Source organism: Thunnus maccoyii, chromosome 13 (assembly GCF_910596095.1).
Source record: "Thunnus maccoyii chromosome 13, fThuMac1.1, whole genome shotgun sequence".
Taxonomy (NCBI): domain Eukaryota; kingdom Metazoa; phylum Chordata; class Actinopteri; order Scombriformes; family Scombridae; genus Thunnus; species Thunnus maccoyii.
The window spans coordinates 5847829-5870716 of NC_056545.1; the positions used below are offsets into that span (position 1 = coordinate 5847829).

General features: G+C 39.2%; 1 protein-coding gene across 2 annotated transcripts in view; it reads right to left on the minus strand.

Moving 5' to 3' along the window:
• tmem132e (transmembrane protein 132E) overlaps positions 1–22888 on the minus strand; it is a 404517-nt gene that overhangs the window by 117473 nt on the left and 264156 nt on the right. The window contains exons 1-2 of one of the 2 annotated variants that reach the window (XM_042430843.1): positions 6029–6638; positions 4446–5406 (exon numbers count right to left, since the gene is read on the minus strand). In XM_042430843.1, coding sequence (XP_042286777.1) covers positions 4446–5406; positions 6029–6107 — 1040 coding nt within the window. In that variant the 5' untranslated portion in view covers positions 6108–6638. Of the gene's footprint in view, positions 1–4445; positions 5407–6028; positions 6639–22888 lie in introns of those variants that run through there. The other variant, XM_042430844.1, reaches the window with a different exon arrangement.

The window sequence follows — 22888 nt, forward strand, 5'->3', positions numbered from 1 at the left end:
CATCGGCAATAACAAGTCAAAGATCTTCAAAGCTGGATGACTAAAAAGGAACAAAATTGGGAGGAATGACAGAGGCAAAGAAATAGTCAAAGGAGGAAGCAGAGGCCTTCTGATGCATCTTTAAAAACTGGGCTTTCTTCTCCCTGCCCCATCTCTTTTTTAACTGTCCTGTTTTATCACTCCTCATTTCCATCCCTTCAAGGGGCCCAGAAAGTCAGTCTGCCTAAGAACTGCAGTGGTGCATGGATGCTAACATGGTCAGCTAAATGTTTCAAGAGGCAGGGGATATTACAAAGCCTCCCCCTTGTACTACAAAGCCTTGCTGCAACTTTGTCGAACCACATCCTGACTGACAGACTCCCACAGACACTCTTTTCCCTGATTTAATGAAACTATTTTGTAATCTAGATTTCAGATGAAGGCGTACATCAGTAAAAGTGAAGAACACAGTCAGGCAGAGACTAGGACTTTATGAGAACAGAATATTATGACTGACACTAGATCATGCATTTTACAGAGAGGGAGTTTTAGGGAGTGTAAATGTTGCTCTGACAGCGTAAAGACAAATGCTTGGGATTCCTGGGGGTTGGGACTGATAATGAATGGTTAAAACTCTAGTATGACTACAAGAAGTGAGCTTTGAATACAGCATATACACAAAACCCAACTCCAAAGCGTTATTTAATAAATTTATTTCAGATTTCAGCAACCCTAACGACCCTACTGATGCCATGAATGTGTTGCATACTTTGTTCACATATTAATGCTGTGGACACAATGGAGAGAAATGTTGCCAATGGCTTTCAGTTCAGCTTTTCAGCTAAATAAACTTTGTTTTTGATCTAGTTTTGTAAAGCTCTTTGCTGCTACATCTTTGCATGAAATGTGCTATACAAATAAAGATATTTTTATAATTTTGTTGTTTTGTTAAGGACTGAATTCTTCCGATGAATGCATTCGAATGTCTATTATTTGCAAATAATAACTCACTCCACAGTCAAGACGTTTGCTTTATCTTGTTTATTCATGAAATTATGTGGAAGTACCTTGTACCAAGAAAACTTGGTGATTTATTCTGCTTTTAAAAGATCATATCAAATGAATGTTTCATATTAAAAGATTAGTTTTGTTGTTACAGTTAATAATCAAGTTTTTAGGTTGACACTGCCCTTTGAATTGCTCTCTCTGTAAGACACCGTAATTTTACAAAGGATATGATGACAAAATATTGCATGAAGTATTGAATAAACTCCTTCCTAATCTTTTAGATGGTAACACAAAAACTGTTTCACTGTTCAATGTGTGATTTTTAGGTAAACTGCTGTGGTAAAAGGTACAGTAGAAAACGAAACCTAACCAGAGATGATGTATATATAGAATCTGTATTCACAAATGCATCAACAAGCTGTCGTTAGGGTTTTATCATGGGCTTTGAGGAATAAATGTTATATTAAACATTGACTGAAAAAGCTTACCATTGCCAACATATGGAAAAATAGCACATAATTATATCTGTAGTAATGTCATGTCAATCAACCGTGTACTTGTTGAGTTGTTCAAAGGCCAACACATGTTTTTGATCAGTTTTCATTAAAAATACAAAAAGTGAACAGGTGCCACGGTGTTTTTCATGTGTTTGATTCATAATCTGTAAAGGTTTTATTGTAGGAGGATTAACTATAGCTAATGCATCATTTCTGCAGGAAGATATTATACAGTTTTGTTTTGTTTTTTTTGGCGATTAATGAGTTACTGAGGCTTAATTCATAATCTGCATATCTCTAAATTTAAGTGTGTAAGAGATTCTGTTAAGATTACAACAATGATATTAACAGTGTGTTTAATCATTGGCCCTGTGTTAGTTGGTAATATTTGGTTATATTTGGCTCCTCACGTTTCTATTCTTTTCCTGCTGCCTTCACGCCTACCACCAGAAAAAAGCACCTTCCTCAGTCTTTGTCGAGTGCAAATAATCTTTTATTCTCTAACCCTGAATATTGTGTTGACAATTGAGGTGAGAAAAGAAATGCAGAGACTGGAGAACTGAGCTGAACCTCATGTTTCCTCAGTCATTGGCATGGCTCATTTTTGTCTTGTGGCCACCTAGCAGGGTATTCCTGCCCTGAAGATACTCCAGCATACAGATATATTCAATCAATGTCAAATATATTAATTAAAACATAAAAAATGGCAGCAAATCAAACTACTTTACACAAATATATATGGTTAAGTATCAACTAGTCCTAAACGCATAAATCTAACTAAAAAACCTTAGAAGATTCAGATTCTTCCTGCATGCATGTACCCATATTAAGGTCTATTATTTTAATTTGGGGGGTTTTTGCCATCTATATGCTAATAAAATTAAGATATTTAGAATGCATTGGCAATATGAGTACAATTCTAAATTCAGAAGATGTCAAAACTCAAGCAACACTTGTAGTTTAAAGAACAACTTTATTGTGAGACCAACAAGTTTCGGCCTGTGTCATCAGTCTACTGTCCACTTTATCACCCCGATGAAGGCCACAAGCCAAAACACGTTGGTCTCAAAATAAAGTTCTATTTTTATACTACAAGTGTTTCTGGAGTTTTAACCTCTTCAGATGACTTTCCTTCACCATGCTCCTTGGAAGTAGCAGGTAAAGTCCGTACTCCCATAATTACATCCAATCATTCCTTTTATTCTAGTTCTACAGGAGTTCAATATAATGCATGAAATGCTCATTAAATGCTATGTCACAGTTCATTATGCTGAATGTAAAATGTTATTGGAGAATTTAATGTTAAGTGATAAAAAAATCTGTACATTGTCTACCATGTATGGTTAAATATACATATATTAGATTGCAGGATCACAAGGGTAAAAGTGGGACAAAATCATATGGATATCATGTGGAAGGGAGAGCTCTGTAAAGCTTTGTCTAGGTTTGGTAGGAATCTGTAAACAACTAAAGGTGCCTCCCAAGGGTATCAAGGTCATCAATATATACCAGTGAAATTCTTTTCTTCTTCAGAATTCTCCATGGAGACTCTGCGGACTCTCTATGTCTGTAACATATGTTCTGTTTGAATTAAAGAGACGCTTGACTTCAACAAATCTCAGCCTATTGATAATTTATCCATCATTAAGCTAAAAGATTTTATTGATTTCAGTAATTTTCTGCAGTTCAAATATGCAAATCTCATATAAAACCAAAATATTTAATAAAGGCTGTTATTATTATTGTGAAGTGGAGGCTTGCACAGTATGTATGTATAGGTATGATTAATATATATATATATATATATGTGTGTGTGTGTGTTAAACATATGTGCAAAAAATGATGAAAAATAAATGATGCTCATATTTTTGCCCACATTGTGGATTCAGTTTGTTCTCTGCTACAGTAATACTGCATGAGCTTGAAAGACCATGGGGTACTATAGCAGGGCATTTCAATATGTGATCCACAACCATTACCTGGTCAAACAGCGCAGACCTTGTGCTTTTATACACAAACTGCTTTGAGCAGCAGTTCACTGCAAATTATTCATACAGTCCTGTCCTGAGAGAAAAAAGACATTTCTGGATGTTAAGCCACCACTTCAAAAGGTGAACCCTATAGCGCTGCATCATTTTAACCCTGTCTTCTCCTCTTTATCTTACCTGACTGTAATTACTGCTGGCACATGACTTGGCTCAGTGAAGAAGAAATTAATGAGAAGGATGAAATATGTGATTACATGCTCATTTGGCTCTTTAGACCTAAAATGAGCATAAATGGCTTTACAAGTCACATGCTTGAAAGACCAAGACAGAAAATATTACATGGAATGGGATTACATGATGTTGGCCACACTTACATGCGCACCATGATCTCATACTATCACAAAAACATTGCAATTAATTTTGAGGTTATGTAAAAAAAAACAAAAAAAAAAACTATATCTAATTACTCTGTTTTGAATGAGGCTGATTATGAAGACTGTAATGGAGACATCCAGTGCTGTGATAATTGTTCCATTAATGGAGGGCTATTTGGACATGAAAATCCTATATGCCTTATAGCCTCTCCAGTGGGGACTTCATATGTTCAGATTTATGTACATGTATTCTTACCGCCTTAAGTCTAAACCTTGGACAAATTGCAGACTATTGCATGCGAGCATAATTATACAGGGAGCCTACAATTTATGACAGGAAGGATATGACTTATGTTGGCTGGGGTCTACTGGGAGGTAGTCAAATAATCTATTCATAAATAATTATTCTGTACATGATTGCATAGAGGAAAGGAAATTCACAGAATGGACATCTGCTTTGCATGTAAACAGCTTTTTCTCTAAAGGATAAATATGTGAGTATAAACATTAAATGTGACATTCAGGATGGAAACAGAATCAATGCGGAAGCAATCAGACCACAGTGAGAATGTCATCAGTATACACTTTAAAGGACTTACTTGAGGGTGAACTGCTCCACAGTGGAGTTTGGCATCAAGTACAAGAAGATTTTGAGGGTCTCTCCAGGTTTAAGGGGTTTCTCAGGCAGCCTGAGGAACATGTTCTTGTCTAACTGCTTGTCCACCAGCAGCTGCTCTTGACTGGCCTGGTACAGACTGATACTTCCGATGCGCAGCAGGGGGTGCTGTGACAGAGGTTCTCCCCTGGTACCACCACCAGCCCTGTGGCCTGAACCCTCACTGCACTCCCCCTCCAGATTAGGCTCATGGAGTGTGTAGTAGAGTTCAGCCTGGAGGGTCTCACTGGTTAGCCCATCCAAGAGCCCGTCACTGGAGCCTTTCCTGCGACCCAGAGGAGCCACGTTGGTGTTAAACCAGGATGGAGGCAGATCCAGCTGGGCCAAGCACTGCGCCAGGTTGCCTTTCATGCGACATGCGGTTTTAATTTCACGGACATCTCGGAAGGCATGCAGGCGGACGCAGGGCAGCTTGTCCTGAGCCTTGAAGTCATCCCAGTCGCGACCAGCGATGTAGAAAAACACCTGGACAGTAGGGTTGTTGGAGAAGACCCGTGCCTGGACAATGAAGGCTCGCACCTTCCAGTTGACTGTCAGCTGGCCGGGAATATCCAGTGGACTAGCTGGCTGAAGCAACTCCTTGGACAGGGCCTGGTCCCGGGCAAATGGCCCAAAGCTTATGTTGATGGCAGGGAGGTCTTTTGTCTGGAAAACCACAAAACTCTCAGAGCGCTGCAGTGGGTGTCCAGTGCTGGGACTGGTCTTACTGCTGCCGCCAACTGTTTGTCCTGTGATCTGAGCCTCCCGCAAAAAGAAAGCCAGCTGTGCATTGGACATTTTGAAGTTGGCGGGTAGGTACACATTGGGTGGTGAAGGGCTGGCCATCATTGCTGAGGAACTGAGGAGGGCATCTGAGCTGGTTGGGGAGATTTCACCTGCAAGAGCTGTGAAAAGAGGAAGGAGAAGAGAGAGGTTAAACTTTTACCACTAACTTTGACAGGAATTAAAAGAAATAAGAGTTGCAATGTGGAGAAAAAGAGGTAAAGAGGAGGGGTCAATGAAATGAAAAAATGAATGAGGTATATGCAGGAAGTCACAGAGGTCTAATCCTCTCAGTCGGCCATAGAGAGGCGAATGTGAGAAAGTCAGTATACACTAATCAGATGATAACTGGTCAATACATATCCAGCATCCAGAGCACATGCTATCTCTAAGGAGACATGTTCACATTAATAAGGTTTGTGGCAAATGATTTATGTAGGACATAACAACACATTCAATCAGTGTTTGTTCTTCACCAATCTGAGCTGGAACATGTAAACACACAAAACTCTTTCAAATCTTTAAAAAATACAAAAATCACAAAGGACACAGAGGTAAACAAAGTCGCAGAATTGAAAAAATAATCTTTGTGTTTGTATTTGAATTTGTGTACATTGTTATTCAATGTACTGTACTGCACTTGTTGGGAAAAACAAGTCAACATAGTTTAACAAAGTAAGTAGCTACACTGAAATCAAAATAGGGCAAAATCATCATAGAACAAACAGAATAAATGTGACATACTTATCAAAATTACCCAGAGCTGAGTACAAAAACATAGTTGCCTGTCCCCATGGTCCAAATCATAGATTAAAAGTCCCATATTCCAAATGGTTTTATCATTGAAATCGCATCCTTTAAATCTGAAAAATGAGGATCTCTTTTGAATTCCCAAAAAGGAAAAGCCTCTTCAAAAGGTTGTGTTACTCAGTGGGCACTCCACAGAAGTTTGGATTCTTTTTTGGTTTCTCTTAAGAAAATCTTTGTCATGTGTTGCAAAAGAAGAATAAATGAGGGTCAAAAAAGAAAACAGCAATACGCTCCGGCAGTTCTTCACTTGGTCATATTCTTTTTGCTGGCTACAAAGGTTCCACCGAGCTTCTTGAACTTGTGCTTGTCTAATTCCCCGTGGCTTAGGTCTCGGTTTAGGAGTAGTTCAGCCCCACGCAGCAGCTCTTTCAATCGCAGACTGAGCATGGCTCCAGGACAGACTCTGATAGACAGGCAGAGCCTCCTCCCGGTTGGTGGGCTGTACGGGAACTATAGACAAAGCCTTTGACACCGCCCCATCTTGCCACACCTAGTCTCTAGTCTATAATCACCATTTTAGCTCGCGGTCAAAGCTAAGACACACAGCCTTCAGAGGACTCGACTTACACCACACACACCGACACACACACGGAGGCGAAAGAAATAACACTCTCCAGCTCGATTCATCCTCTCCCTCTGGACGTGTTCAGGCAGACTCTTATGTGTGTGCATGCAAGTGTGTGTGTAAGGGCTGGGTGTGTGTGTGTGTGTGTGTGTGTGAGAGAGAGTTGGGGCGGGGGATGGATGTATTGCTTGAATGCCTCCAGGCAGAAAGAGAGAGAGAGAGTAAGAGAGTGAGCGACAGAAGGGGAGAGGGAGGGATTAGGTAAAGATTATTGATGAATTAGCCTAGCTCTCCTTCCCCTCTCCTCCTCCTTCTCCTTCTTTCCCTCCTCCTCCTCCTCCTCCTCCTCCCCCATTTCGTCTGCTTTAGCCCCATGAGAAATCCATGAGAATGAGGGGATGCCGGCCGGAGGGGGAGGGGTATCTGGACTGCCTCCCTGCTCCACTCACATGTGCCTGGAATTCCCATAATAAAAGAGAGAGGGATCCATGGATGTGTGTGTGTATATGTGTGTGTGTGTGTGTGTGTGTGTGTGTGTGTGTGGGCCCCATAAACTGAATGGCAAACAGTGGGGGCAACAAAAGATGAAGCCATAGCCCGGGGAAACATCTCTCACTTACAAATGAGCAGTCGTAGCCATAGTGAAGACTGAAGGAATTATAATGATGAGAAGAAGCAACTTAGAGGTCGTCTGGTCTTTATCGACCAAAAGTTCTCTACCTCACAGGAATGTGTGTGTGTGTTTGGAAAGAAAAGCTGCTCTTGCCTTGATCAACAGTAAAGCAAGCAATATTCATAGCAATCCACAAACTTCCTTAAGGGCTCTTCTATCAGAGCCATATATGCTTCATCTTACTGGGTCCAAATGCAGACCCATCATTCAATTCTCCCACCCTTACTGTATATTTTACTAGTCAGGTGACTACATTACAGAATGATGGGATCGTGCTACCAATCTTAGCCTCAGGAAAGGATAGAAAATGGGCCTCACATATAGGGATATATACCTACTATGCCTGTCAATGTTGATATTAAAGATGCAGGTTTTCTTCCCTCCACTGTTTAAAGCTCTATATGATTATATTGCTGTGTTTAAAAAGTAAGTAGATATTGGAACAGCATTACCCACTGCTTTGCTCGATCTATCTCTCTATTACTAGAGGCAGCAGTTGCCTAGAGCTCCGAGAAACCTTGAATCCCCAGACCTGCTGGGACTTTTAAAAGTGAATGTGTAACGCTCTCCCCTGCCTCCGCAGCTACTGTCATGGTGGCCGTGAGCAAGGGACTTAAAGGAATGTGTCTCCATGTATTCCACAAGCACCTGCTGCTGGTCAAACAGCCCAAAACAAAATGATTTCCAGCTTGCTACTGTTTTCAATGGTAACTTAGTTTTTAAAGCAGTTTGCTTCTGACTTAATGCTGTTGACTGCTTCTCTCTGCTACATCTGGTCATTTAAACACAGGGAGGCTGTAGGGCCATATCAGGAAACTCATGGTAAAATCCAAACAGCTTGCCTCTGATACTATCTGAGTGTGTGAAAGCCAATAACCACATAATGTTTGACTGTTTGCATTGTCAGTGATGTGCAATATAATCCAGCTGTTAGATCAACAGGCTACAGCAGGAGTGTCCAGTAGACGCTGCATTTTTAGCAATGTGAAGCAATAAGCCTATGATTGATAAAACACACAGACATTTCTCAAATTCAATAGTAGAAGATCTCTCTTCCCACAGGACTGATTGTAACTTGTTTCATTTATACCTGTTAGTACAGTGCAAACAGATTAAATTCCCTCAAACAGTATTAAAAAATGTTTCACTGCAGTGGTCATAGAGATGTGCCTTTAAATGTGTGATGTTACTGACTTTGGTTATGACTTTTTTGAGCATTTTCAAACATAAAAAAACAGTAAATGTGAATGCTTTCAACAAATTCTAGGTTTCCAGAAGCACCTTTTTTATATAAGTGGCCACATATTCGTACACCATCTCTGAAGGGAGCAAGTCCCATTTTCCTTTCATCTGTTGATAAAAATATTGCTTTCTTCACTTTCTGCCATGATGAATGTGTATTAAACAGCATGTTCCTGTAGTCAACAAGTGTGCTGTGTCCAATGCCCATTATTGTTAGAGTTAGACCAATAAGTAGCCATGGCAAATATATTGTCTGATACAACTAACTGCAGATATATTGGTATCGGTGAATATTTTGGTCAATAGGTAACAGGAAGATTGCGCGACGGAAATGCTAAGCTAGGTTAGAAGTAGAAACAGTGTCTCTGTTACATTGTTTGTCCAACAGAGAGTACTAACAAGTGGATTTATCAACTGACAATAAGAGTGTGTGTCTACCAATTTTATTTTAATCAAAAGGATCCATATCAAGATCAAGAAAACAATCAGCTGATATAACATTATCAGATATTTAAAAAAAAAAAAATCCAAATCAGTCGGGCTATAGTGACTGCGATAATGGCGGCAACAAAAATATTCTGTATTCTGTAACTGTATTTTATCAAAAAAATATGATTTGTCACTTATTGTCCCATCCTTACATTAATTATACTAATACTACTGTGTGGGTTGGTTAGTTACTATATGGGTTAGCATGCATTTTGAACTTTCTAACAATGCAAACCCTTCCATACAGTTGACAAAATGCCCATACATACAGTGTACCCCCTCATCCGGTGATAGAACGGGTCAGTGGCTGACAGTAGGAGACTGTTGCTGGAGTAAAGTATACTGCAGAAGTATATTGAATCTATTGTGCCATAAGCACAATGGTTTGTTGCCTCTGGCGAAACCCTGAGGACTGTAAAGGAATATTGACACCGATTCTTTCATCTTATGCCCGAAGGTCTCCTAACTACTGCACAGGAGTCTCTCCAAATCCCCTTTAAATGCAATGAAATTGTACAATAACAATACATGCATTGAATGCCATCAAAACAAATCCTTGCCCCTTGCTCTCAACCTCGAGGCCTTATGATGTCATTTGAGAAGGTGATTACAGCCTACGATGCATCAGGGTGCTCTTGTCTCATTTCAGTCTAACAACATCAGTGGGTAGGTGGGTTTGAAGGGGAGCATGGACACAGATGGGTTTCCAGTGTGAAACCCTATCGCCTTCCTCTTCCACTTGATGTCCTATTAGACCTCGGGCCAAATTGAATTGGATTCCCTTCCTGTTGTGCTCCCATTACGTGAAACATCTGTTCTGTGTGTATATGTGTGTGTGTGTGGGTGGGTGGGTGTGTGTGTGTGGTGGGGGATTGAGTGGGTGTGTAGTCTGAGGGCACTTTCTATTCATCAGATTACTTTGTCCATTGTCAATTAATGAAAGTATCGGGCCACTTTGAGGCTGAGGCGGTACTATTCTACTTCTACTGTTATGCCAATAACAATCTGCGAAGACAGACGCTTTAGATAAGAGCAAACATTAATGATTCCAACCACAATACTGCTGATTTATCCCAGTGGAGAAATGTAATAATCAATCCACTTATAGCAGTTTTTTTGTGTTATAGGACAAGATTAACTTTGAAACACTTCGAAGACAAGCTTTTTTTCCTCAGAGGGCAATTCAGAAAACCTTTAATGCAATAAGTTTGTCGTCATTCTCACGATGCAGGAGGTTAAAACACTTTTACTGGAACTGAATTCAGTGGGTCTGAACATATCTGGAAAACAGAACCTGGCAAACATATAATCTCTGATAATGTGTTTCTGTCATGCGGCAAGACAAGACACACTTTCAACCCAAATAATCCATTTAAACACAACTATGTGTGCTGCATATTCTAAGCATTCAAATTTAGAAGGATCTGGATGTAGCTGTTGTGCAAAAGTATTCAGTAGCCTGATGCTAAAACACCTTGTTCTATAGTTAAATAAAACACTTAACTGCATGTCTTGCCGCCCATACAAAAGCTGTCAAACATAAAAGCTGGCTGCCAAGTCAAGGGGAAATATATAGAGAGCGTGTTATGAGGAGGGCAGACATTTGATCTTGAGAAAGAGGAGCGCATAAACGTCTCTTCAAGTAAAAGGTCAGGAAAAATTGTTGAGAGGGTTTAGAGAGAGAGATCGAGCATCCTTACAGCATCACTAATGTTCCAGTGCTAAGGGTCTCCTGATCGATCCATTCTATCCCTTCTTTTACTCAGCTTTAAATATCACTAGACTGCCATTACATTTGAAATGGTGAAATAATACCTTTCAATTCACTCGGCACAAAACCTTCAACGCTCTGGTGTGAGATACCACAGTGTGAGATTAACAAGACTTAACAAACATTGCAATTTTTCTTGTCAACTTTTAATTTCGGAATTCTTTATTCGCTCACTTTGGCTGAGACTTGTATGCAAATAAAGACCTATAATCTAAAATGGTTCACATTATCATTCAATTAGCTGTGAATGCAACACAAAGTGCAGATAAAAAGATAAGTTAGCCCGAGGAGGAAGGTTGTATTAGCACTTGAAACACTAGTGGAATAAATTTTTTTGCCCATCTATGAGTCATGTATATTTCCATCTCAAGACCTGGATTATTTTCACAAACTATATAACTATATTGCCAAATCCCTTGTTAGCTACTTGCCCTGAAGAACACTGCGATCATTTGCTGCTGGTTAATTGGAGGTTCCCAGCAACAGCTGAAAGAAGATCGGTGACGCAGCCTTTGTCAATTACGCCCCCAAACTATCAAATACACTGTCCATAGATATCAGGGAAGCCAGCTATCTAGATATTTTCAAAAGAAAGCTCTTAACCTGAGCATTTAAATAGCTTTGCACTTGGCCTCTGCTACACTGTTTAATGCTCAGTTAGCTTCACACTCATGCTCTACTGCGCCTCTTTTAAAATGTTATATTTTACTGTTTTTATAAAATTCTATTAACTTGTTTTTACTATATTTTATTCTTTGCTTATTATCCAGTATGCATTCATAGTTTCATTTTATCAAGTGGGTTTTATTTTTTATATTACATCAATGTTTTTTTTTACATGCTTTTATGTTCTTTTATGTCCTTTTCATGTAAAGCACTTGGTGCATGTAATTTCTTTTGTTGTAAAGCACTTTGAGCTGAATTTCTTGTATGAAAGGTGCTATACAAATAAAGTTATTATTATAATAATTATTATTCTTAAATGTACTGCAGCTAGATGATCTCAAACACACTCAAGCTGTGCATGGCTTTATGTTCATTAATATGCATAGGGGAATTACAATCAGTCACACTGAGGACAGTTTGTCCAGTTCATGCATTTGCATGAAATCAGATCCCTCTGATGATTTAGAGTAAAGCAGAGTTAATCAGTTATTCTAAAGGCTATTTGACATATATTTCGGTACATTATACGTGCATATCCCCCGAGGTGTTCATATTTCCATCAGATTAACCAAATCTAAGATGTAAATGAGCATGTCAGTAATCACATCATGAGTAACTGACATCGCAGCGAAGCAGAAGCACAGATACGAAGGCCAGTTAAGTCTGCAGTCCACTCCTACAGTATGTGTGCTGTCTGCCTCCATGGTGGTCACATCAAGAGATGTCCACCAGCAGCATTTGCAATGAGAAGCTGAAGTTAGTCTGAAGTGTTTTCAGTGTTTTTCTCATTTATCACAGTAATGGATGAGCATGTGTTCATGTCTCCCAACTGGTCTTTTCAGTTTATGTATTGATTCATAACCACAGATTTGAAAAGACAAAAAAATGGGGCAAATAAGGCTACAGAGGTGGCAAAACCACAGAAATAACAAGACTGGGTCAAAACCTTGTACATGGCTGGACCGTGGATAGTCAATGTGTGAAACTGCGGCCAATTTGTTACGGAGATAGTCAGTGTCTGTGTCTATAATGTGATTTCCTGGATATTAAATGTTCATCTGCAATTTTCTGTAGTGGTCCCAGTAATAATTGTTGTTAAAGTGTACTGAAGTAGCATCACATGACATGGTTAAGCAATGTTTGGTTATAAAAAAGGTTATAAATGCAGTGGCAAGAACAATACTTTCCACTCATGTTTTGAGATGTTTAATTTGAAAGATTATTTTAATTACTAATTAAATCTGCGGATGTCTCTTGTTTTTCACTCTGCATTGAGTGTTTTGTCAGAGTGATGGTTATATGGGTTGCTTTAACTGTGCGCTCTCCCTCATGCCTCTATGCACCTTTTTTCTGCCTCTTTCCTGTCGATGATCATGAAGGCTGCGGAGGAAATTGTAAATTAAAGTTTTGACAGCATCTTGGGTGCAAATTCAGGAGGCTTAGCCACTCCACGCTAGACTGATATAACAGCCTATATGAGTTACATGTTTTACCCGCAAGACTGGTGTTTTAATGCTGTCATTTATCGTTTGTGATGTGAAAATGTCAGAGAAATAAAAAGCTTGCGTCCTGGTATTAGTTCAGTTATAAAATCCGAACGCACCGTGGAGCGTCTCTCCTGCCGGCTGCTGACAGCGCTGTCAGCCGGAGAGACGATCACACTGGACGATAAGAGGGGGAGGCGGTAGAAACACTGGTGCGCATCTGTTTAATCAGGAGTTTAGCTGATTTCACTGCATTTAACACCAGAGCTGAGAGTGTCAGAGCTGGAAGCAGGAAACACAGTCACTCTGCGCCACGCTGCTGTCCTCCGCTTCCATCATCTTGCACCAATTCATTCTGAAAGAGTAACGGCCAATGAGGAAACTCCAACACTCAGCCGGCTGACCAATGGTGTAACTTCATCACTCACTCACTCAGGGACAACTGTGGTTATAGGGCTGGTCCTTGGCTGGTCCAGACACTCATTCATTCACTGAGCTGTGGCTCAGACTAATGTTAGAATTGGGCTGAATATCTGCCAGATCGGTTGTCATTTGACGTGCGGTATCAGCTACACTTGATTGATTACTGGAATGATCGATGATCTGGCTGGCCATTTAATCTTTTGCTCCCTCTTGTGGAATACGCACAGCAAGATGTATCTGTCACTGGCTGTCACAGGGAAACAGGTTTTGGGAAAGACTCATGAAAGGAGCCACTATCTAGAAGAAACACTTGAAGATATTCTAGTTGTTCTGGTGTTCTTCATGGAAACTCAGCCCTGGCTGCTCTGTAACGCTCAGTAGAAAAGGATAAGAAAAGGAAGTGATGGGCCAATAATCTCAGACTGGTGAGTCTAACTTCTTCTGGATGTAGTGCTCCCTCTGTGGGGTGTAGGAGACAGCTCGAAATTCACTCTCAATTTTCAATCAATCACTTCCTGTGGACAAGAAGTGTCTGACACAAGGATGTCATTTGGTGAATCTGCAGGGTCTCAATTAGTGGAGATGGAATGTTTTGCTATGTTTAAAATCTCTCTTTTTAATTCAGGCTGATAAGAGTGCTGTATCTCCACATTAAATTCATAGCGCAGCTTTAATGAGGCATAATTTGCAGATTAAAAAGGAAGAATATATAACCAGTGTGACAGCATCAGTGGGAAATGAAACATTTCATCATTGATCCTTTATATGCACCCATAAAATCATCCATAATTTATATTATCAGTTCCTTCATCTGGTCCAGAGGAGGCTGTTTGGATGAAGCAACAACCGAGCCGAGATATAACATGATGGTCCTCTGATGAAAGAGCTGCTAAGAATCTATCATTCAGTTGTGTTCCTCTCTCTGATGAGTAGACTAGATACCAATACTACTGTTTGACATCAAATATTTACCAGCCAATTAGTCCAAATCAGAGCTTTCACAGGAAGTATTACAGGATAATGGATGATACATCTTGTTTAAAGAACTCTTTGAAGGCACACAAAAACATCATCACCCACACATTTTCTTCCTTTCGTCCTCCCGCCTTTTTTTGATCATAAGAGTTAGCTTGTATTGTAAAAGGCTAAAGTCAGTGTAAGCATATTTCTCAAACACGTCTCATTAAACTTAGACCTTAAAAGTAACAGTGACACTTTGATATTAAAATGTCCATTTCTCTGCTCTTGATCATCAACAGATCCTCTTCAGTCTTCTCATGCAAGCTTTTATGAGCCTTTATGCATAAACACATTGATTTAAATTTTAAAACATGCCATACGGTTGTCATTTAACTTAACTTTAACCTGACAGATTATACAAGTGTGGTTGCAAAATTGAGCTGCTTAACTACTTACTTATTTTTTTTTTTTTTGCTGACCATTTCCAAATGCATGGTCTACACTTCTAGATTTTTGGATGTATTTTTCCTGCTACTTCATCCTGTGACTCGTTAATTTGATGACATTTCATTTTTAAGATTACATCACAGATTTCATTTTAACTTTACGATACAAAAAGTACAGAGATATGCAATTAGAGGTTGCAATCATAATTTAGTGTGAGGTCTTGTTTAATCTTTGCTTTTGCTTCTGTTTCTTGTCATCACGGTTGCTTGTCTCTCTGTTGAAAACCTGCTTATCTTGACACGTGCCCTGTTTCCTGAATACATTTGAGAAAAGAAGCTTTTCAATTCAAATTCAGTTGGCATGGTATTCACCAACAAACTCTAGAACTATCAGAAAGCATAACCTTTTTGTGTTAAATTGAGAGCAACACAAAGGCTAGGAGTCAGGCCTTGCAACAATAATCACACATGAAGTTGCAGATATTTCGTATATGTTGTTACTGTGTGCCTCACCTCACTGCAGCTTCCAACATGGCCCCTGCCTTCTGTTTCTCTGCTGCCAAATGGAGCCTTGTAGACACAGCCACTGCATGCGTTAGTAGTGTATTGATGAAAGGATGCAAATGCCTTGTGGCAGCACGATCTGTGCCTCAATACGATCCGAGGCTGATGCAATCTATAGAGCTCTAGACAACAGGATTTCTCATAGGGGATACTCCGTGTGAGGTAAACTAAGCCTGCACTGTTTTATACAGCAGCTGTTACAAAAGGACTTCCTAAACAAAAGACTTACAAATCTATATTATTTGATGCAATAAACTTCATTTCTATTTACATATAAATGATCTATATTATAATTAAGTTTGAGTCATATCATGTAGCTGTGAAAAAGTTTGCTTTCTTATTTTTTTAATCGATTAATTTAATATATATGCAAGTTTGTTATTTATGTGAAAATTGTCAAAAGTATAAATCTATATACATCTGTATAATTCAACTTTTTATGTTCCACTTAATTGCTTTGCTGTCTTAAAATCACATTAGTTTTCCTATTTTATTGCTTGTTTTAGATTCTATTTTTATCTTTTAACTCCACTCTCCCCCCCCCCCCCCCCCCCCACCGATGTATCCCATAACTTTTGCAGATGCAACGACCTAATTTCCCCGTGGCAATCAATAAAGCTTCAGCCTATCTTTTTTTTTAAAATAGAGGATTATAGACATTTTCATCTAAAATGATGACATCTCTTTAAATGAACAGGCTAGGCTCCTGAAATAGGCGGCACATCCGTGGAAAAAAAAAAAAAAAAGAAAGGGTAAAGACCCTAAATGAATTGAATGAAAGAAAATATATCAAGTTACATCCATAAAAATGAGAGAGCGTTTTGCATTACACTCAATTTACCTCCATTTTATACCATCATTTTGAATGATCTGTCAATGGCTTTGCCCCGAGGAGTGCAAGGACAACGCTGATGCATGCAATTCACTCAGACAAGATAGCTCTCACATTATTTGGCATATCATTCACAGACTGAAGCTAACTTCATGAGGAAAGATCCTTGTTTCAGAAAGTCTCAGCTTCGTGACTCTAATTTCATTGTACTCCCTGGCAAAGCTGTCCTGACTTTTATTGTTATCACTGTGAGTCTAATTAATGTTACATAATGCTGATTTGTAGGTTATACATCGACAGTCTTTCATTGTATTTGACCAGATTCAACAGCACAGCTCTAATTGCAGCCCGTTGGGGATAATAAAACTCTGATGAATATTGTAACAGGATACAACACTGGACAAAGCTACTTTTTATTACCATATATGTTTTCAGCCCTCTGGAGTTACTCATTAATGTGTCTTGGCAAGATTAAATGCAAGTTCCAATATTTAAAAAAAAGTGTAGGCAAGACAATGTGAAAAGAAAACTTCAATATAATATATAGATGTGTTTTTTTAACCCAAGAGGAATAAACTTCAGTAGAGGAAAGCTAATTACAAGCACATTCTCAAAGATTTTTTGTTACTGTCAACTTATCAAAGACCAGAACCAACAATGCATTAGTTCATTTCTCAGTTCTTCTCAATTCCCCTACCCTCTCTGTGGCTCTGAGCCCCAAACCCATCGGTTCCTACTGAAGAGATAAATCTTTAGAAACAGCCCATGAATATACAGTATAGTTTCATTTTGAAAAAAGGTTCAGTAATGCCGTCTTCAGCAAATGTTACACAAAAAGGAGTAAATAGTGCATTTGTTGGGGACTTTTTTCAGCCGCAACAGCACAGTGAATGTCAGATTTATGCAAAATAAACTACATCCTAATTGTAGCCGGTGCAACTATGTTATCCACTGATGTGTTTTTGGGAAACAGTGGAAGTCTATGGCAAAGAGCAATAAGATACTTGTTGGCAATAACAAATATAAGATAAGAGACTCACAGAAGTGTAAACAGACTAAAACAAAACATACTCACATACATACAAACAGATCATAAATAGGGATAATAATGAGAGAGCTGCAGCAACGTCAGCAGTGGGAAGTAATCTATGAAAATATATAAAAAGTTCTCAGCCTTATCTTTTAAATTCACAGGTTAAAAAAAGGTTAATTAATTTGAATATACGGTATATTCCCCCTTCCTGAGTGAAATGTGAAGTGACAAGAGCTGAATGTAATGATGTCTCCGTTGCAACCATGTGTGCTTTCTGAAAGCTGAAAATAATTGAGAAGAAATATAAAATGGATCTGAAAAATGACATTTGTTACATTTGTTGGGGAATAGATTGCACCGGCTGAGAAAACATCAAATTATAATTCAGGTTTATTACAATGTGTGTCTTACGTTTAAAAATTTGACTATCATTTCTACCAGTTATGATTATATTTTACTCATCAAAGTGATTGCTAGGATGCGAGATCTCAGCAACATCATTACAACAAAGTCAGATGGGGCAGGAAACATGAACAATCAGATGATCAAACATTTTTACACAAGCCACCTTATTATCTAAACCACTTTATTCAGAGGTAAAAACCAAACATGATGAATGTTGGTAATAGTCCACACAAATATGTTGTAGTTTGGCTAATTATTCAAATGGATAATTTGGCTGGCTAATTAAATTGATTAACCATGGTTTTTTTTTTTTTTTACAACCAGTCTGCCTGCTTGTGTTCATGCTCTTTTATGTAATGTTATTCTTGCCAATAGAATTGATCACTAGAAAATCATAGAAACCCAATTCAATATATAGATAAGCCAATAAGATTAATGCATCGATTCTTACAGTCTCTGTGTAGAAAGCATCTTGTGATTTTGTGATTGTAACATCCCCCTGCACCATGGCAACAGTATCAGTGATCTGCTGGAATTATTTTCCAAGTTATCAAAGGTGCAATACGTAAGAATCAAAACTTGCTTCTCATTAATGACACCGGTGGCCATTAAGTAAGTTGCAGTCAGCGTCCTGTTGCTCACGCTCGTGCGTATGCTTGCACTCCGTCAGCATGAGTGAGCAGCTGTGCTAACATTAGTCAGCAAAACCATAATATCACAATATATTTCATATGTTGTGCAGTAATGTAAGCTTACCTGACTCTGTGTAGTGGCAAGTGCCGATCATTCGTTGACATTAGCGGACTCCATTTCTAAGCTGATGTAAGCTAGTGTTGCACCATGTTGGCGCTGTAGGGGGACGGGAGAGAGGCAAAGCAATCGAGAGCACCCATAAACGTCACATCCTTTGGATTATCCTGGCAAAACTGTCCAAAGTCCTTGTAAGGAAGCTGTTATAGGAAACTAAGAAAGTTGGGGAAGGTCTCATTTTATTATTTCTTCATATTCTGTTGATACTTTTAGTAAACTTTTTAATGTTTTAAACAAAAATCTTACATAATTCTTACATATTGCACCTTTAAACTAATTTGCTATGAAGGACATCACAATGGCTCTTCCTCAGTCACACACAATCATCTACAAACAAGTTGCTCTCCAAACACAAAAAAGACAAAAGACACAAGACTAGGAAACAGCAGGAGTCCTCAAGAAACTCCACCCATGGATCCAGGTAATCAAAACTAGAGATCCCCCTCTTATCTCTCTCTTTCTCCTCCAGCTGTGGCTAAAACAGCTCCTTGCTTTTTTTCACCTCCAGCTGCTGAAGGAGCAGCTCTCCGCTCCTCTTTCTCCTCACAGCTCTCTGCTCTCTTGTGTGGCCTGCTCACAGCAGACACACACAGAACTCTTTCTTTACGGCAGAAGACGTGAGAGCCTGCCTAAGACTCAGAAACTAAGTTTTCTAGTGCCAGCAGCTACCACACAAGTCTGCTGGCTGATTTAACAAGTACAGGAGCTACGAAACAGAGTTAGCTTGCCTCTAACTCTACACAAAGGAGTGACCTGGGCCCTCTGACCTGCATGACTGGAGCTCCAGACCTACACAGCAAATCCTGCATCCTTTCAGCTTTGGAACCAAACTCTTCTCAACCCGTCTCTTCCACAGATTCACCAGCTAAGAAGCAGAACACCACAAAGCATCTCTTTCTTCATGGACTGGCAACAACTGGGCATAGCCAAGCAACATAGTGAAGCATAGTACGGCTAAGCAAGAATGTTTAACTTAATCAATGTACTGTACATGTATTGATTTGGCTAAGGTTATTCATTGAACTATCGTTGTGATGTCCTTGTTGTTCATAGTCAGGATATGCATAGCCACACCGCTAGGTTACATCCAGTAACTAGGCCTTGCATGCAACTAACCTCTCCCTAACCTGGCACCTTGATCCAACACCTATTAGCCTTGAACAGAGAACCACACAGTTCAAACAGGTTTAAAACCTTGTTTTGCTTTGGTTCAAGACACCACATGGTCTGGCCTTTTATCTCTGTAGTGCCCTTTGTCAGCCAAATTGTTGGCATGCCATATGCTCAGTCACCAGGTGACTGCAACCATCTCGCCCCCCACCCCCCACCCCCACCCCACGCACACACACACACACATACACACTCATGCACATACACTTGTATACAGGTACACTTAGCTTGATTAATATTGTGTGTTTTGCTCTTTTACTTGTTTGTTAAATAAATGCTTTTGGATATACCTGTGTCTGTTTTCATGTTGCACAAGAATGAGTTTTGCCAACCTCTGCTCTGCAAAGAACTCCAAAATCCTTCAACCTTAACTAGCTATTGATATGGTAATTTTGTTTATAGTTATTAAGTTAATTATTAATCAAAGTTCCAAATTGATAGATTAGTACACTTTGTGACTGAATTGGCAATCTTTTTCCCTGACTCCAGGGTGGTGCCCCGTTATTATTAATTCTTATAAATAATTTTATTGACTTTAATAATTAATGATTATTTTTGATAATCATTAATTATTGCTGATAGCCAAACTTGTAGCAAAGGCCCAACATGGAGTAATTGTGCTGTTCATGTTTCCAAATAGGATTTCTTCCATTTTTATTCAAAGCCGAGAACTAGTCTTTGCAATGATGAGGTCACACAATTGTCGCACTTAATTTTCAATATAAATTAACTATAATTTATGGGTGATCAGCTAAACCTCTTTTGTCTATGAATGTTATCTCATCATTTTATTTCCAATGGCAAAATTAAAAGGAGACCTCGTTTTTGGCTCCTGGGGAAAAGCTGTGGTTAGGAAATAAGACTGGTTTGTAGACATACGTATTATTTGCCAAGGGGCGGTAGGCGGCATGCGGGTGGATATTTCCTCTCAGCTTTTGATTTCCGTGCCTCTGATCATTAAAATGTATTGCCTATGGGGATATTCTCCATCATGCATTTCATTAAGTCATGCTATTAACATTTTTGTAACCTTTGTTTGTTCAAGAAAGCTTTTAATGAGCCTGAATGATTTCAATCAAAGCCTGCTTTACACTTGAGAGCCACCCAGTGTGACCACAATCATCTTCTCAATGTTGACCACAGAGCAGTCAGAGGTTTGCTTCGTCGCATGAGGAACCTTGACAGTGGTTATTTTGAGAGGGGAGCGAGAGTCATTCACTATTCCACACACATGGGATGAGCTGAGAGCTTAATGCTTGGTTTTGCCCCTGTCTGGCGTGTCTTTCAATATCCTCTGTTATATTGTACAGTGTCGTTTCTAGAAAAGACTTGTAAAGGTACATAGTCAAGCGGATTGAGGCAACAATCGATTTACCAATGGTTTTGTCATTGGTAAGAGGTTGTGAATAAATATATCACATCACATGTTTTTTAGTCTTGCTGGTAAATCTCAATTTTGTTTAAAACTCTTGGCGGGTTCTACAACTCTTTTAAGCTGCGTTGGTCAGAGTGATGCATTGTTGCATTTTAGTTTTAATTCATTTAGGGATCACAGAGATTTATTACAACAAACCAAGAGTTGTTAACTTTAGTCACATAGACGGACAGGTAACACATTCACAGGACTGTTTCAGCGAGTGGACTTGGATACCAAAGACTGTAACTATGGAAAATTTCCACTTGATTTGTCTAACTCAGAGCTAAAGCCTCATATTACCTTCAGTTGAACTGCAAGGACTGTTCCCTCGATCTCTTAAATTGGAGTTGTGCAACAAGAATATGTCTTCATAGCCAGTAGTGGAAGGAGGAATGATTACACCGACCAATAACTCTTTTACTATTATATTAAGATAGCCAAAAAAATCTGTAATAAACCCAAACCATGATCTTTGTCTTACCTTAACCAAGTGCTGCCAATGCCTGAACATAACCATCAAAAAGTTTAATATTGCTGTTGTTACAACCAGTGGATATTTTACTGCAAGATCAGATATTTTGGCTGGAAAAAAAGAAATATGTTATCACTGAACATTTTACTCATTTGTTCAGTATCACACTGTTTCTAGAAGACAGGGTTGCATAATTGGATGCTTGGCCCATTTTGGACTCTAACCACACACAAATTGCTGCACATTTTGCTTGGAACCTCCTTTTCAGTTACTCGTCACACACGAATGACAGTGTTCTCACCATAAATGCAAGGTGTGACCGCAATCTTGTCTCTCTTACAGACCAATTTCGATTCATTGATGCTGCTACTTTTTTTTTTCTTCTCTAAAATCTGTTCAGTCTTGCTTCAGAAACAAGGTGAAGATAAGCAGTATTAGACAATGTGAATGCGATAGCAGATGAGATATTAAATCAACAATACACAAAAGAATCAGTGAGGGCCACAGTTTCATATTGCCATGTCACTGATCCATGCTGTAATTGGTGCCTCTTTTCCTTTCCCTTTTATGCAGGTTTACACGTTTTATGTGGAGACCTCTGACTGTTGAAAAAGAAGATCATATCTACATACCCAACCAATTAAATTTGAATCTGGTATCTTAAATTTCCTTAGATAACATCAGGTGCTGGTTGTCCAGACAGTAACCTCATTAGCCTGTCGCATAAAACTTGGGTAAAATATTTTCGCATGACATCATCCAACCTCGATGTTCGGGTCAAGAGACCCTGGCTAAATCAACATTCCCATTTTCCCCTCGTAGGACCCACGTGACATTTTGGATTCACAGCTTATCCACTGCTTGTGATGCTTTTCAAATCAAAACTGAAACAGCAGCCTTTGGTCTATTGTGGTGGAGGTCTATTGTACAGCAGCGGCCCTTCATAGTATCATGGCCACCACACAGCCTGCAGTGTGGAGCTTTCTGAGTGGAATGCCTCAGCGCTCTGTGAGGAGAAAAGGATATCTTTGTTTCAGATTTCCTTCCTATCACTATCGCACAAACACACGGCTTTTAGTTGTTTTGTTCCCATAGTGATGGGTTACACAACTCGCTGCCAAATCACCATAACAACAAGCTAAAGAAGGGGTGTCGGGAAAAGCACTCACTCGTGGACAAGTAGGGGCTTAGAACACAAGATTGTGATTCCAGCATAGTGAAACAGTGTCTTTTCCCCGGTGGCAGATTAAAGAGACAGAAAATGTTTTAACTCAAATGTTTAGTCACTGGATGGAGGGACTGGAAGTAAAAAAGACTGAATGAACTCAAGTCATATCTCCAACCTCGATAAAACACTGGGAAACAGTGAGAA